Below are 11828 nucleotides of genomic sequence, written 5' to 3' on the forward strand. Positions count from 1 at the left end.
CCAGCGTCCGCCCTTTTTAGTTTTATATTTTTCACGACAGCACTGTAACTGTCTTTCCTTCTTAAAATCTAAACTACTTTTTCTTACTTAGAAATCACTTCACAGGCAATCACCAGGCCTAAAGTGGCTGATGAAGTCACATCCCCTCTCGTCACACCGTTTCTCACTGCTGTGTGCTTGTGTGCAGGGCCTGCAGAGCCGCTGTCTGGGGCGCCCTCCCCGGCAGCCTGCATTGTGGAGTACGGGAAGGCCCTGGACATCAGCTACCTGCAGTACCTCTGGGAGGCCCACACCAGCATCCTTCACTGCATGAGGGACTGCCGTGTCTGGTCGGCCCTCTATGATGGGGACTCGCCTGACCCCGAGACTTTCCTGCAAAGTCTGACCGAGGAGAGTATGTCCAGAATCCCACAGCAATGCCCCAGGACGACAGGGCATCAGCCGGCTCCGGCCAAGGACAGGAGCCAGACAGAGCTGGAATGGGATGACAGCTATGACACTGGGATCTCCTCAGGGGCTGATGTGAGCTCCCCCGGGCCTTATGATGACCTGGAGAATTCTGGGCCCCCAGCACCTGTGGATCCTCCCAAACACATCCAGGAAATGAAGAAGAATGCCATCCTTCTCTTCAAAGGGTCGTACATTGAAGAGTCAGACTTCCAGGACGATGTGATAGTGTATAGGCTGTGTGCTGACAAGGACTCAGAGGACACCAGGAACTTCCAGGAGGAAACTGTAGAGCCCCCAGCTCAGGCCCAGCCTGAGGTTCAGAGTCCTCCCATGAACAATGGCCCTCTCCCTAGACCCCAGCCGGAGACAGATTTGGAGGAGGAGCCCAAGCAGGACAGTTCAGACTTGTTTCCGAAGGTGTCCAAGGAAACAAAGCAAGAGGATGAGCCTGAAGTGGCCCCAGAAGCCAACTCCCAGGTGGCAGCACCCAGCTCTGAGGTAGAGCCCAGCTCTACCATACCTGTTGTCACCCCAGAGAGCGAAGATTTCATTGCCCAGTGTGACCAAATCATTCAGGAGCTGGGTGCAGGCACTGAGGGTTTGATGGAGCAGAACGTCCCCACGCCTGATCCTGTGCTGCTCTCAAGGGAGGAAGAAGTGAGGGAAGAAGGAAGCAAAGGAGAAAAGGAGGAGGGGGAGAGGGCCTTCGAAGAGGAGGATGATGACCTTGACTCTTTCATGGAGGGAACTCCTGCTGTGGAGACTGTGCCTTCCCCGTTTGGGGTGAGAGAGGACACATCCATTGCCAGTCAGCATCCTGTGAAGACTCAAAGCGTGCCATTCACAGGTGACAACCTTAAATTGCTTTGTGATTTGAAAGTACTTGTATATATTGGGACAGAAAAGGAAGGTAGGTGAAGGTAAGGAGCTTTATCAGTTTAACAGAAGAAGGAACATGCTTTTGTAAAGAACAAAGAGGGATGGTCTTACTTTTATTTTGTTATTCTTGCAATGCTTGTCTTCCTTGTTTAGCAAGTTAGGGGTTAAATTTTACTGTTCGGTAACTTCTCTTGCTTTCTCTGTGATACAGTCATAGGGCTGATTAAACCACACATGAATCTAGTCTTCTTGTTTAATAACCCCGTTTTCTTTTGTCTAATTTATCTTTCTCCTTAACATTTATCCATATGTATTTTTTTAATGGCCATATCCCCTACTAAAGTGTGTGCTTCAAGAGAACACACTGTTCTCTGCTCTGTCCCTAGTGCCTCAGCAGCGAGCAGAGTCTGCAGGAGGTGCTCACAGCACTTGTCTGATGACAGTGGCTGTGGGCACATATCAGAGACCACTGGGGTTAGTTTTGTCTTTGCCTAGCCACTTATTCAGATAATCATAGAATCCACACCCCCAAAATAAGGAGAAGAGATCCACATAAACTCTGCACTCTTCCCAGTGGGTATATTCCAGCAACATTCTGCCGGCAGCAGTGAGAAATGGTGTAAGAGGTAAAGGGAGAGGACAGGATAGCAGATGAGTAGATCAGGGTGAAAAATTACGTTAGAAAACATCATTAAACATTAAGCAATAAAATCTGCCTCTGTAAATGTGGTGTGGAAGGAATTTCCAGCAAGTTCCAGAAAGCTGGAGTGGAACCCCTGAATGGTGTCCAGTAGCAAACAGAGTGCTGGAAGAAGAGACAGACACAGAGGGACAGACAGTGATCTTGGAGTCAAACCTGTGGGTGGATCCTGGCTCTCGCCACTTGCCAGCATGTGGCCTTACCACCCCTGGGCCTCAGTTGGCCCCTGTGAGGTCAGACTGAGATTCTGGGAAGGCATTGGTACTACAGCCCCGCAGCCTCAATTGAGGCCTGATCTTCTCTGATAGTGGAGAGCAGTTTGGTGAGGAGGCACTGGGTCCCCACCTCCTGGGATCCCTCAAGACAGAGGAAAGCAGACTGCCTTCTGGTCCAGCAATGTAGGCTTAGTGCAGTTTTAAGGGGCTCTTCCACTCCCCTCCCCAATGTTTATTCATCTATTTACTGATGCCTGAAGATTTATTTAAACTGGGAGAAAGCTTTTTAATTCCACAATTATAAGGCTTGAGGTTCTAGCTAAGATAAAATTTCAGGGTGAACAAGTTTTAATTAAAATTCAATCAGTCAGTCAATCATAAGTAAAACGGATTAGATCATCTCATGTTTCCTGGCTGAGCAGGAGAGGGGACTGAGCCAGGAGAGTTGAAGAAGAGAAGAAAGGGGGCTGAAGTAAGTGTCACGCCTCCCAGCTTGCCCACTCTCTCCTGGCAGGAAGTGTCCTTGTCCTGCAGGCTTTTGGGGACAGGAGGATTCCTGTGGAGTAGTGAAGGGTAGTCTCTAGAATGCCAACTTTCTGACGGAGCTTAACCCCTTGGAAGTGTGTGAATTGAGGAAAGAAAGTATAGCTTGGGGTGAGGGTCGGGTGGGTTAAGACACCCCTTATCATGTAACATCAGCACTGCACACATGACCCTCCTGAGAACTGATGAAACCTAATGAAAGTTCTGTGCATATAGGTAATTAGAACAAAACCTTGCCTTTTCCCTCCTTCCGTCTTCGCAGCTTGTACATGCATGTGAGCCCTGCAGTTTCCAGACTTCGAGTATGGCTCTGAAACATTAGTCTTCACCTCCCTCTAGGAATCCTGAGTTCTGCTGAAAAGAATTTGCTTTCAAGCAAAAGGAGAGCATCCCATTCATCTTGTTTTATTTACTCATACTTTCGGCAATTCTTAACTGATCCCATAATGTTTGGCAGGTTCTGAGCTTAGGAGCTAAAGACCCAAAGTGAAAAGGACTCACTGTCTTTCAGAGGAGACTCCAGCAAAGGACTATGGTTTCTTAGTGAGAAAAGAGTATCAGTCAGTGTGCCAAGTCAGTCCAAAGGGAGCAGGGAGCCTGTGGAGAGAGAGAGAATGGTACTGACAGTGAGTGGAAACCCCAAGGAAAGAGAGGATGGGGACTATAGTCTGGGCAGAGAAAAGGAGGGGAACAAAGGAGCCCAGTAGGACACCATGGATCACATGGGACAGGAAGCCAAAGCCTGGTTGATTTCAGCTTGTGTGTGTGTGGCAGGGTGGGGCGGGGTGGAGATGTGGGCCAAGCTGAAGAATGTGGACTTGTGCCCCTGACACTGATTCCCTTGAAGTACTGAAATTGGGGAGCCATGTGACTGGGTGTGAAGAAGTCAGCCACGGTGATGGTGCAGATAGGGCACTGGAGTGGGAAATGAGAGACTCATTCAGGGTGCACCATTGCTTTGACCTGACAGTTCTGTTTCTAGGACCATTTTTAAAGCTGTGCCAAGATGTAAATCCATGGATGTTCACTGCAGCAGTGTTTATAATAGAGAGAGACTGGAAACAATTCAGATGCCCAGCAGTTGGGCCCTGGCTCGCTTATGCAGTACTCTTCACAATCAAGTACTTTCTGGTCCTGAGATGGTTGGGACAGCTGTAGGTGTTGGTGTCGGGCAGTCTCCAGGATAGACTGGAAAAGCAGGCTGCAGAAACACATGTGAGTGCATGTGCACGTGTGAACACACACCACACACACACAGTATACACCTGGGAGGCAAGATAATGTACTGGCTAAGAGCGCTGCAAACAGAGGGTCTCAATTGAACTTCTGCCACCATTATTTACCAGCTGTGAGCATTTAGCATTCTGCCTTATCTTTCAATGAGATAGATAATAAAATACTTCTTAGGGTGGTTGTGAGTATTAAGTGCATTAGTACGTGAAAAGTGGTTGGAATATGGGCTGGCACATAGGATATGCTTAATCAGTGTTTTGAAGAATATCAGCTATTATTATTTTACACATAAAACATTTCTGGAAGAATACACTAGAACCCGTTAACAGGAATTTCCTCTAGGGGGGTGGCCTAGTTTTCACTTTATACTGTTTTAAAATACATACACATACACACACATACACACACACACTCCAGAGCAGGAATGACTAGACACTGACCTTAGGCAGAGCTGCAGGAGAGGTAGAGGTGAAGACCATACTCAGGAGGTATTTCCAAGGCAGAATTCACTGGGTCATAGAACTGATGGCGGCTCTGTTCTTGGAGTTGAGGAATGCAGGGAGAGGCTGCAGCATTGGTCAAGGCAGAGGATGGAGGCACTGGAGAGAGAAGTGAATGATAGGGAGTGGGGGTGGAGATGCTCGTTGTCATTCTGAAAATGCAAGCATTTTATGGGTGGTCTGTTAGGTTTCTATTACTGTCAAATAGCTGGGATAATCAGTTTGTACAAAGGAAAGGTGTGTTTTGGTGCATTGTTTCAGAAGTCTCCATCCATGGTCACTTGGGCCCATTGCCTGTGGGCCTATGATAAGGCAGCACATCATGACAGGGCACACATGGTTGAGGAAGCTGGTCACCTCATGGTGGCCAGGAAGCAAAAAAAAGAAAGAAGAGGAGCCAAGGTCCCAATACTCTCTTCAATCCTAAATTCCTTCCACTAGGCCCCACTTCCTATTGGGCAAGCCTTAACACATGGGCCTTTGGTGGCACATCCAAGATCCAAACTATGGCAAGTGGGGGTTTATCTGTCCTCCTAGGAAAGAGTTAAAAAGAATTCCCCTGCCTTCCACCACACACACCTGTGGCTCTCTGAGTTATAGCCCAGTCGTCTGATTTTCAGCAGCTCACCAGTTCCTTAGCAACTGCTTTTTGCTATGCAGTTTTTTTTAATGTGCTAGAAACCAGCTAAGAATAAAACAGGAGCTTGAAAGTGTTTAATGTGTGTGTATACACATATATACATCTATATGTATATGTATATATATTGTAGTAAAAATAATAGTAGAGTTTTCAGGAAAGGAATTTAGTATAACTGGATAAAATGGGGAGAAGTGGAAAAAAAGGGAGAAACCTTTCCTGCTTTCCATGCAGAAAATGGGAGTAAAGACTCCATGTATGTATATTTTCATTGCTCACCTCAGAAGTTGCAGTTAACTTCATAGGTGGATTATTGTGGCACTACCTGCATGGGAGTCAAGCTGTCTTCCCCCCTGGTAGTAGCGATGAACTATAGATAGTCTCCCCTGGTCATTGACAGTCAGAGTTTTCACACCTGTAAATGCCAGATGAGGACAGAATAGTCTGCGACCAGGGAAGGGAAGTAAAGCAATGACATTAGGGACGTGTTTCACAGAAGACATGCCAAGTGTGCCCTCATTACCCTGTTTTTTTTCCACATGGAAGGAAACCAAGCCAGGGACTGCAGGGGAGTGGGTGAGAAGCTGGTCCTGAATGAAGAAGGGTGAGGATGGCATTTTTTTCTTTATACATCCCCCAGAAAGTCAGAATTGTGCTGCGTGATACCTAAGAAGACCACAGTGACATTTCTGGGGCTCTCCATGCGAAAGCCATTGGTTACTTTCAAGCTGAGGTTCCAGGTGACTGTGTCTGGTAGACCCTCCCCATTTTGTTGGGCGCTCCTCCAAGAGTTCCTTAAGCGACGTTTTATCCCACCTCCCACTCCTGGCCATGGAAAACGCCTCCCATCCCAGGGATGGGGAATTAGAGGCCAGGCTTGACACAGTATGTGAGGAGTGGCACTTCCTGTTTCCACAGACCTCTTAGTGACATTCTCAGAGTTCCTGGAGATAGCGGTGTCACAGTTGCCCCAGTACCACATGTGGGTACGAGGCTTAGGTTTACTGTTTCCGTTTCTCACAGGACCTTGTCTCCTTGAGAGGGCTTTACTCAGACACTTGAGGCTTCTGAATGTGGCATCTTGAGATGAAGTGTGTTTTTGTTAAACTCTCATCAACGGTGGGGAGTATTCACGAGGCATGTTTACTCACCAAGGTTTTTGTGCTCTTGTTATAAACATGCCGCATCAGCAAGGGCTCCACAGGGGGAAATACAAAGTCCTCATTGATCTTGCTTAACGGAGCGTTTTTATAGTGAGCTTTTAAAACATCTTCAAGTAATTTTATTAATGCCAGATTTACATACTTTTTGTTTGCCCTGCCTTCATTGAACTCAGGCATAAAGCATGTGAATTTCTGGTGACCCACAGCAGCTGAAACTCCTCTGCCTGTTTTTATTTATGAATGCTTGAAGTCATAGGGGTTTTCTTTGTTTGTGAGCTCTGTGGTACAACAGACTATATCTCCCAAGACGGAGGACGTCCCTTCTGTGTTTCTCACCAAGTTAGTGTGGTCACCAAGTTGCCAGGGCCACTGACGTCACAGCCGCAGGCCTCGCTCACCCCTTGTCTGGCTCTCTTTCCTGCTCTTGTACGTTGTGACATGTGGGGAGCAGAATCTTCCTTGGGCTGCATATTCAGGATAGACAGTCCTTGTTCACATGTCACTACTTGAGTATGGTTAATATTTTCTTATAATGTGATGATTTCTTGTTACCAAAACTAGTGGTTTCTATGCCTGCACACAGTCCACAGCATCACAAGAGGTCATGTTTTGAGCACTGATAGCTGCCAGGAGTACAAAAACATTGCAGAAAAGCACATTTTAATTTTTAAAAATTAAATTACTTATCATCTGGTTTTTACAGCATCCTTGATAATTTTCAAAGTATTAAAAAGCCACTTGGAGCCAAAATATGAGTCCCCTGGTGTATTTTCCTTCCTTCTCTTTTGGTGCTGCTTTGTCTTCTGTTAGGTCCTGCAGGTGGGGAAAGAGGATGTGTGTCTGTCTGTGTTTCACCCCCTGGCCCATGGTGGTTTGGGGACTGTGGCTGCACACCCCATGGGCGCAGTGAGCCCTGAAGCCCCATGTTCTCCTGCAGGCCCATTCATCAGCGTGGTCCTGTCGAAGCTGGAGAACATGCTGGAGAACTCGCTGCATGTGAACTTGCTGCTCATCGGCATCATCACGCAGCTGGCCAGCTACCCCCAGCCCCTCCTGCGCTCCTTCCTGCTCAACACCAACATGGTCTTCCAGCCCAGCGTGCGCTCGCTCTATCAGGTGCGTCAGCCGGGCCATGGTCACACCTGCTCTTCTCCTGGGTGCTGATGTTCAGGGCTCCTTTCCTCCTTCCTCTCACGACTTTGCCATTTTTCAGAAATTCCACCGTCCTAATTAATTTGTAGATTATGCTAGACAAATTGGCTCTACTTAGTTTGATATTTGGAGGGTGCCCTACAAGGAGCACCCAGGCAGTTAAAAATGAGCAAACGACTGATACCGTAACGCTTCCCGTAATGAAGGCCGAACCCGAAAGATGCATTGATGACCGGCTGGGATCCCTTGGGGACATGAATGTCATTAATGTTTTTGGCAGGTCCTTGCGTCTGTGAAAAACAAGATCGAACAGTTTGCGTCTGTGGAGAGAGACTTCCCCGGCCTCCTCCTCCAAGCCCAGCAGTACCTGCTTTTCCGGCTGGACATGTCCGATATGACCCCTGCGACACTAACCAAAGGTCAGCCAGCGTTCTCCAGCACTCACCATTGCCCTGCTCCTCCAGGCTCCTGCATGCTGCGTTGGCATGGGGCCTGAGATGCACGTAAAGACACTTTTGTTTCTACCCAGCAGAGAGGAGCCTCCTCTTAGCGTTCTTAAGTCTGAGGAGGGGTCTGCCTGGCCCGCACCTGCCCTGTGCCTCTGTGGCGGGCTGGCGGGGCATTGGTTTTCCTAGCTGAAGGTGGCACAGGGGAGGAGCTGGTGTGTGGGGTGTTGTCAGGCTACAGCAAGTAACAGCACCTGCGGGCCAGAGAGAGGCATCGCGGGTATTCCCTGAGCCATTCTTTGGCCACTTGTGTCATGAGGATGGTATCTGTTCTCTTTATTATGTTTTCAGAGGCTTTTGAACCAAAAAGTTCAGTGTGCTTTAGGACTCTGAGAGGTGCAAACCAACCACTCATTAGGACTAGAACGAACTGCTGCCAAAACTCACAGGCTTCAGACACAGCTGTCTATGACTGGATGTGTGTCCGTCTGCATGCACTCCTGCCCTGGGCGCAGGTCAGCAGCTCTGCTGAGTTTGCCTGGTCTTACTCAAACGTGCCGTCCATCAGTGCCTGGATGTCTAGGCCTCACACATCTGTGGCTGTTGGCTGGGGTGATGGGGCTTGCGTCTCCTCACCCAGAAGGCTAGTCACGGTCATGCTACCTGTGGCTCCAGGAGCAGGAGCATGGAAGCATCTCTGGAGGCTCAGGCACAGAGCTCACAGAAGGTCAAGTCTGCTTCTCTCTGTGGGTGAAAGCGAGTCCCTAGGTCAGCCCAGAGTCAGAAGTGGCACAAAATCTCCACCTCTCAATGAGAAGAGCTGCAGGTGAGGCCCTCTCTGCACCCCATCAGACAAGGGGCCTCAGTCCTCTACTGTCTCCCAGTCCAGGCGCAGTCTTCATTTGCGTTTCACAGTTTGCAAGGTGCATTCCAGGAAGTCAATTTTTATTGTCACAGTACTTTGGAATGGGCAAGAAAGGTGCCATCGGCCCCATTTCCATATATGGAAGCTGGATTGGAGGCCCAGGGCAGTCAGCCAGGATCATGAAGTCTAAGTGTCTGAGACCATCCTGCCTTACTCATAGACATGAGCACACACACACACACTTACAACCTCAACAAGGCAAGATGAGACAAGACACTCCTTAACTTTAACAGCATGTCTGGGGTAGGCCTCGTGGGGCAGACATCACTTACACCTTGGCTTCCTTCTGTGGTTGTAGGGTACGTGCCTGGGGGAGCTCCTCACCACATAAGGTCATCAAATTAGTCACTGCGGTGCATGCATTTAAGATCTGTGATGCTCAGGAGGACTTTGACTTGTAGAAACTTCTGCTGGGATGTAAGACTGAATGGTTCAGATGAACCTTCTGACTGCTTTCAGGTTAGCAAGTCGGCACCGTCCCCAGCACCATTAGAAATCCCTAAGCTCACAGTGGGCTGGCTTCTGTCACCATGTACAGAACTGACCTCTGCAGCATGTCCTGTGCGTGCTGCCTGTAGTGGGGCAAGGCTGGGAGTCCTGTTCTCACCTGGGCCCAGGGCATCTCACAGTTAGAACCACCATATTTAAGTCTCCAGTGTCTGACACTGCTGCCAGGTGACCAACATATGACGTATTTCCCACCTCACTTCTGAACCCTTGCCAGTACCAGTCTTGAGTACCTGCTGTTGCAGTTTTTCAGGTTCAAGGCAATGTTTTACAAACCACTCCCAGCCCTGACACTCATTTATGCTTCCCTTCAGGTCCCTGGCATGCTTGTCGTGCCCTTTTATGAGGGGTGTAACTTAGGCACCTGCAGCCAGAGCTGCTCTGTCATGCAGGCCCTGCCTTCCCTTTGCGTCCTGGCACCCAGTGAAAAATAAGCCTCCTCACCCGTGCTTCCAACAGTAGTTAAAGACTGCTGCCCAGGCCAGGTGACCTCCTGTTGCCAGCTGCTGCAGCACCATCCTTGGGACTATTGGTATCTAGGTTCAGCCACTTGTCAGGCTTGCTTTCCACTTAAATCCTTTAAAAACCACAGAGTATCCGTTGTGTCCTGTGTTTACTTACTTGCAGAGTCCATCAACTGATCTCTGATTCTTTGAAGGGTGGTAGATAGGTATTAGCCCATTCTATAGAGAGGGAAACAGAGCTGGTTCCAGGTGGGAACCACAAGAGCTCGGTGGCACCGAAAGGTGGTACCTGGCAGTAAGCCCACGTGGACCTGCCCTGGCAGCTGGTGGAACACATCAGAGATTTCCCCTCGCATCCTCAGCCTCCCTCGCTGCTCTCCTGCCTTCATTAGTGAAGATAATTCTGTTCACATGTGAATAGATAAATGAGCCCCAAAAACCCATTTGAGGGAGAAGAGAAGGAGGGAATTTGAACGAAGGTGAGGTGAGGAGGTGAGCCAGCTCTGGGGAGGATCAGGAGTGGGGAAGGGCTGGCCTTGGTCATTTCCGCTCATTCGTTTGGCAAGTAGGCACTAGTGTCTCTGAGCATAGTCCTGTTGGAGGTTGTGAAAGACATTAGCGGATGGGGGCTGGGCTTCAGAAAGCCCACATAAGGCAGAGCGATGGAATGTAAGCAGCAGTGTGGGAAAAAGCACACAGGCCTTGAATGGATGGTAACACAGAATGACTTCTGGGGCAGGAGCTGGAAGTGCTTTGTGACATCACGGCAGCTGAGCTGATGCTGATGTGATGGTTCCTGTGTGCTTGATGCTCCTGGACTCATTTATCCTTAAAGTAACTGAGTGCTTCTGACAGGAGAGGAAAGCACAGAGAGGTAAAGCCCCTCGCCTGAGACAACCCAGCGGATAGGTTAGTGCTTAGTCACAGTACCGGTGCCTCTGAAGCCTGCAAGCAAGGTTTAAGTGAGCAGAGATGTGGAGGAAGAGAATTCCAGGGCGGGCAGCATGCACCTGCAGGTTCAGGTCTGGGAGTGTTGCTCACAAGTGTCCCAGTCCCCACTGGTGTCCAGGCAGCTGCTCTGGCAGCTGTGCTGGCCCTTTGGAGAGCTACAGTGCTGAGAGTCAGGGTGGGGGTCAGGTGGGGGCCTCCAAGGCTGGTTCTGCACTTGACAGACATCACCACTCCATCTCACCATCTCACTGTGGCCAGCGCATGGCAGGACTTCTGCCGAAGGCAGCGGGAGGCAGTCTCAGCAGCTCATTCTTCCAGTTCTTAGGGCATGAACTCTGGTGAGCTTTAATCCAAAGGATATTTAAAGCAGTAAAGCAGAGAATTTTTTAACACTAAAGACGATAGTAGTGAGATGGGGAAAGTACTATAAATATCAGGAATTTTTAGTGCCGTAGTTAAGCAGCACTCTGAGAAGAGTGTTGAAAATGGGGCTGAATTCTAAGAAGCAGCCCAAGTAATGAAGAGCTTGAATCAGTGATTTAGAAGGAGAAATGAGACTGTTTGGGTAGGGGGCAGGAGGAGGCATAAATAATTCCTGCAAGTATATGAGAGCTGGAGCCGTTCGGGAATTAAATAGTCAGGGAAGTTGAACCATTTTAATTACTAAAACTGATTTGGTATAAAAATGCAAATCACTTGAGTATGTCTGACATATTCTAAGCTTGGTTCCTGTCATCTTAGACCTATGATACTGAAACTGAGAGGAAACCCCTGGAAGCCCTCCTTAAATGTCAGCTTCTGACCGAGCCCTTTGTTGCACCAGCTAGATCCCAGCAGCTGCAGGAAGTTCTTAGTCTGGTCTTTCCAGCATTCTAACGCCCTGTCCACTCTTCTTAAAATATAAATATTCAAGGCTAGAGGGCCAGCCAGAAGGAGACGAGGGACACCAGTAAGTCCTTGAGGCCAGAGCTAAGCTGCTTAGTACAGCACTCCTGTATTGGAGCTGCATCAGGTGACCCGGGAGCCCTGGCAAAGGTGGGGCAGTCAGCTCAGCACTGAAGTG

The 11828-nt window shown here is 48.8% G+C and overlaps 1 protein-coding gene across 6 annotated transcripts in view; it reads left to right on the forward strand.

The window, feature by feature from the left end:
* Fhip1a (FHF complex subunit HOOK interacting protein 1A) overlaps positions 1-11828 on the forward strand; it is a 221584-nt gene that overhangs the window by 202327 nt on the left and 7429 nt on the right. For 5 of the 6 annotated variants that reach the window (XM_074041280.1, XM_074041278.1, XM_074041279.1 and 2 more), the window contains 4 exons: positions 188-1297; positions 5704-5761; positions 7258-7436; positions 7753-7891. In XM_074041280.1, coding sequence (XP_073897381.1) covers positions 188-1297; positions 5704-5761; positions 7258-7436; positions 7753-7891 — 1486 coding nt within the window. The remainder of the gene's footprint in view (positions 1-187; positions 1298-5703; positions 5762-7257; positions 7437-7752; positions 7892-11828) is intronic. The other variant, XM_074041283.1, reaches the window with a different exon arrangement.

This window comes from Castor canadensis, chromosome 9, assembly GCF_047511655.1.
Source record: "Castor canadensis chromosome 9, mCasCan1.hap1v2, whole genome shotgun sequence".
Classification (NCBI taxonomy): domain Eukaryota; kingdom Metazoa; phylum Chordata; class Mammalia; order Rodentia; family Castoridae; genus Castor; species Castor canadensis.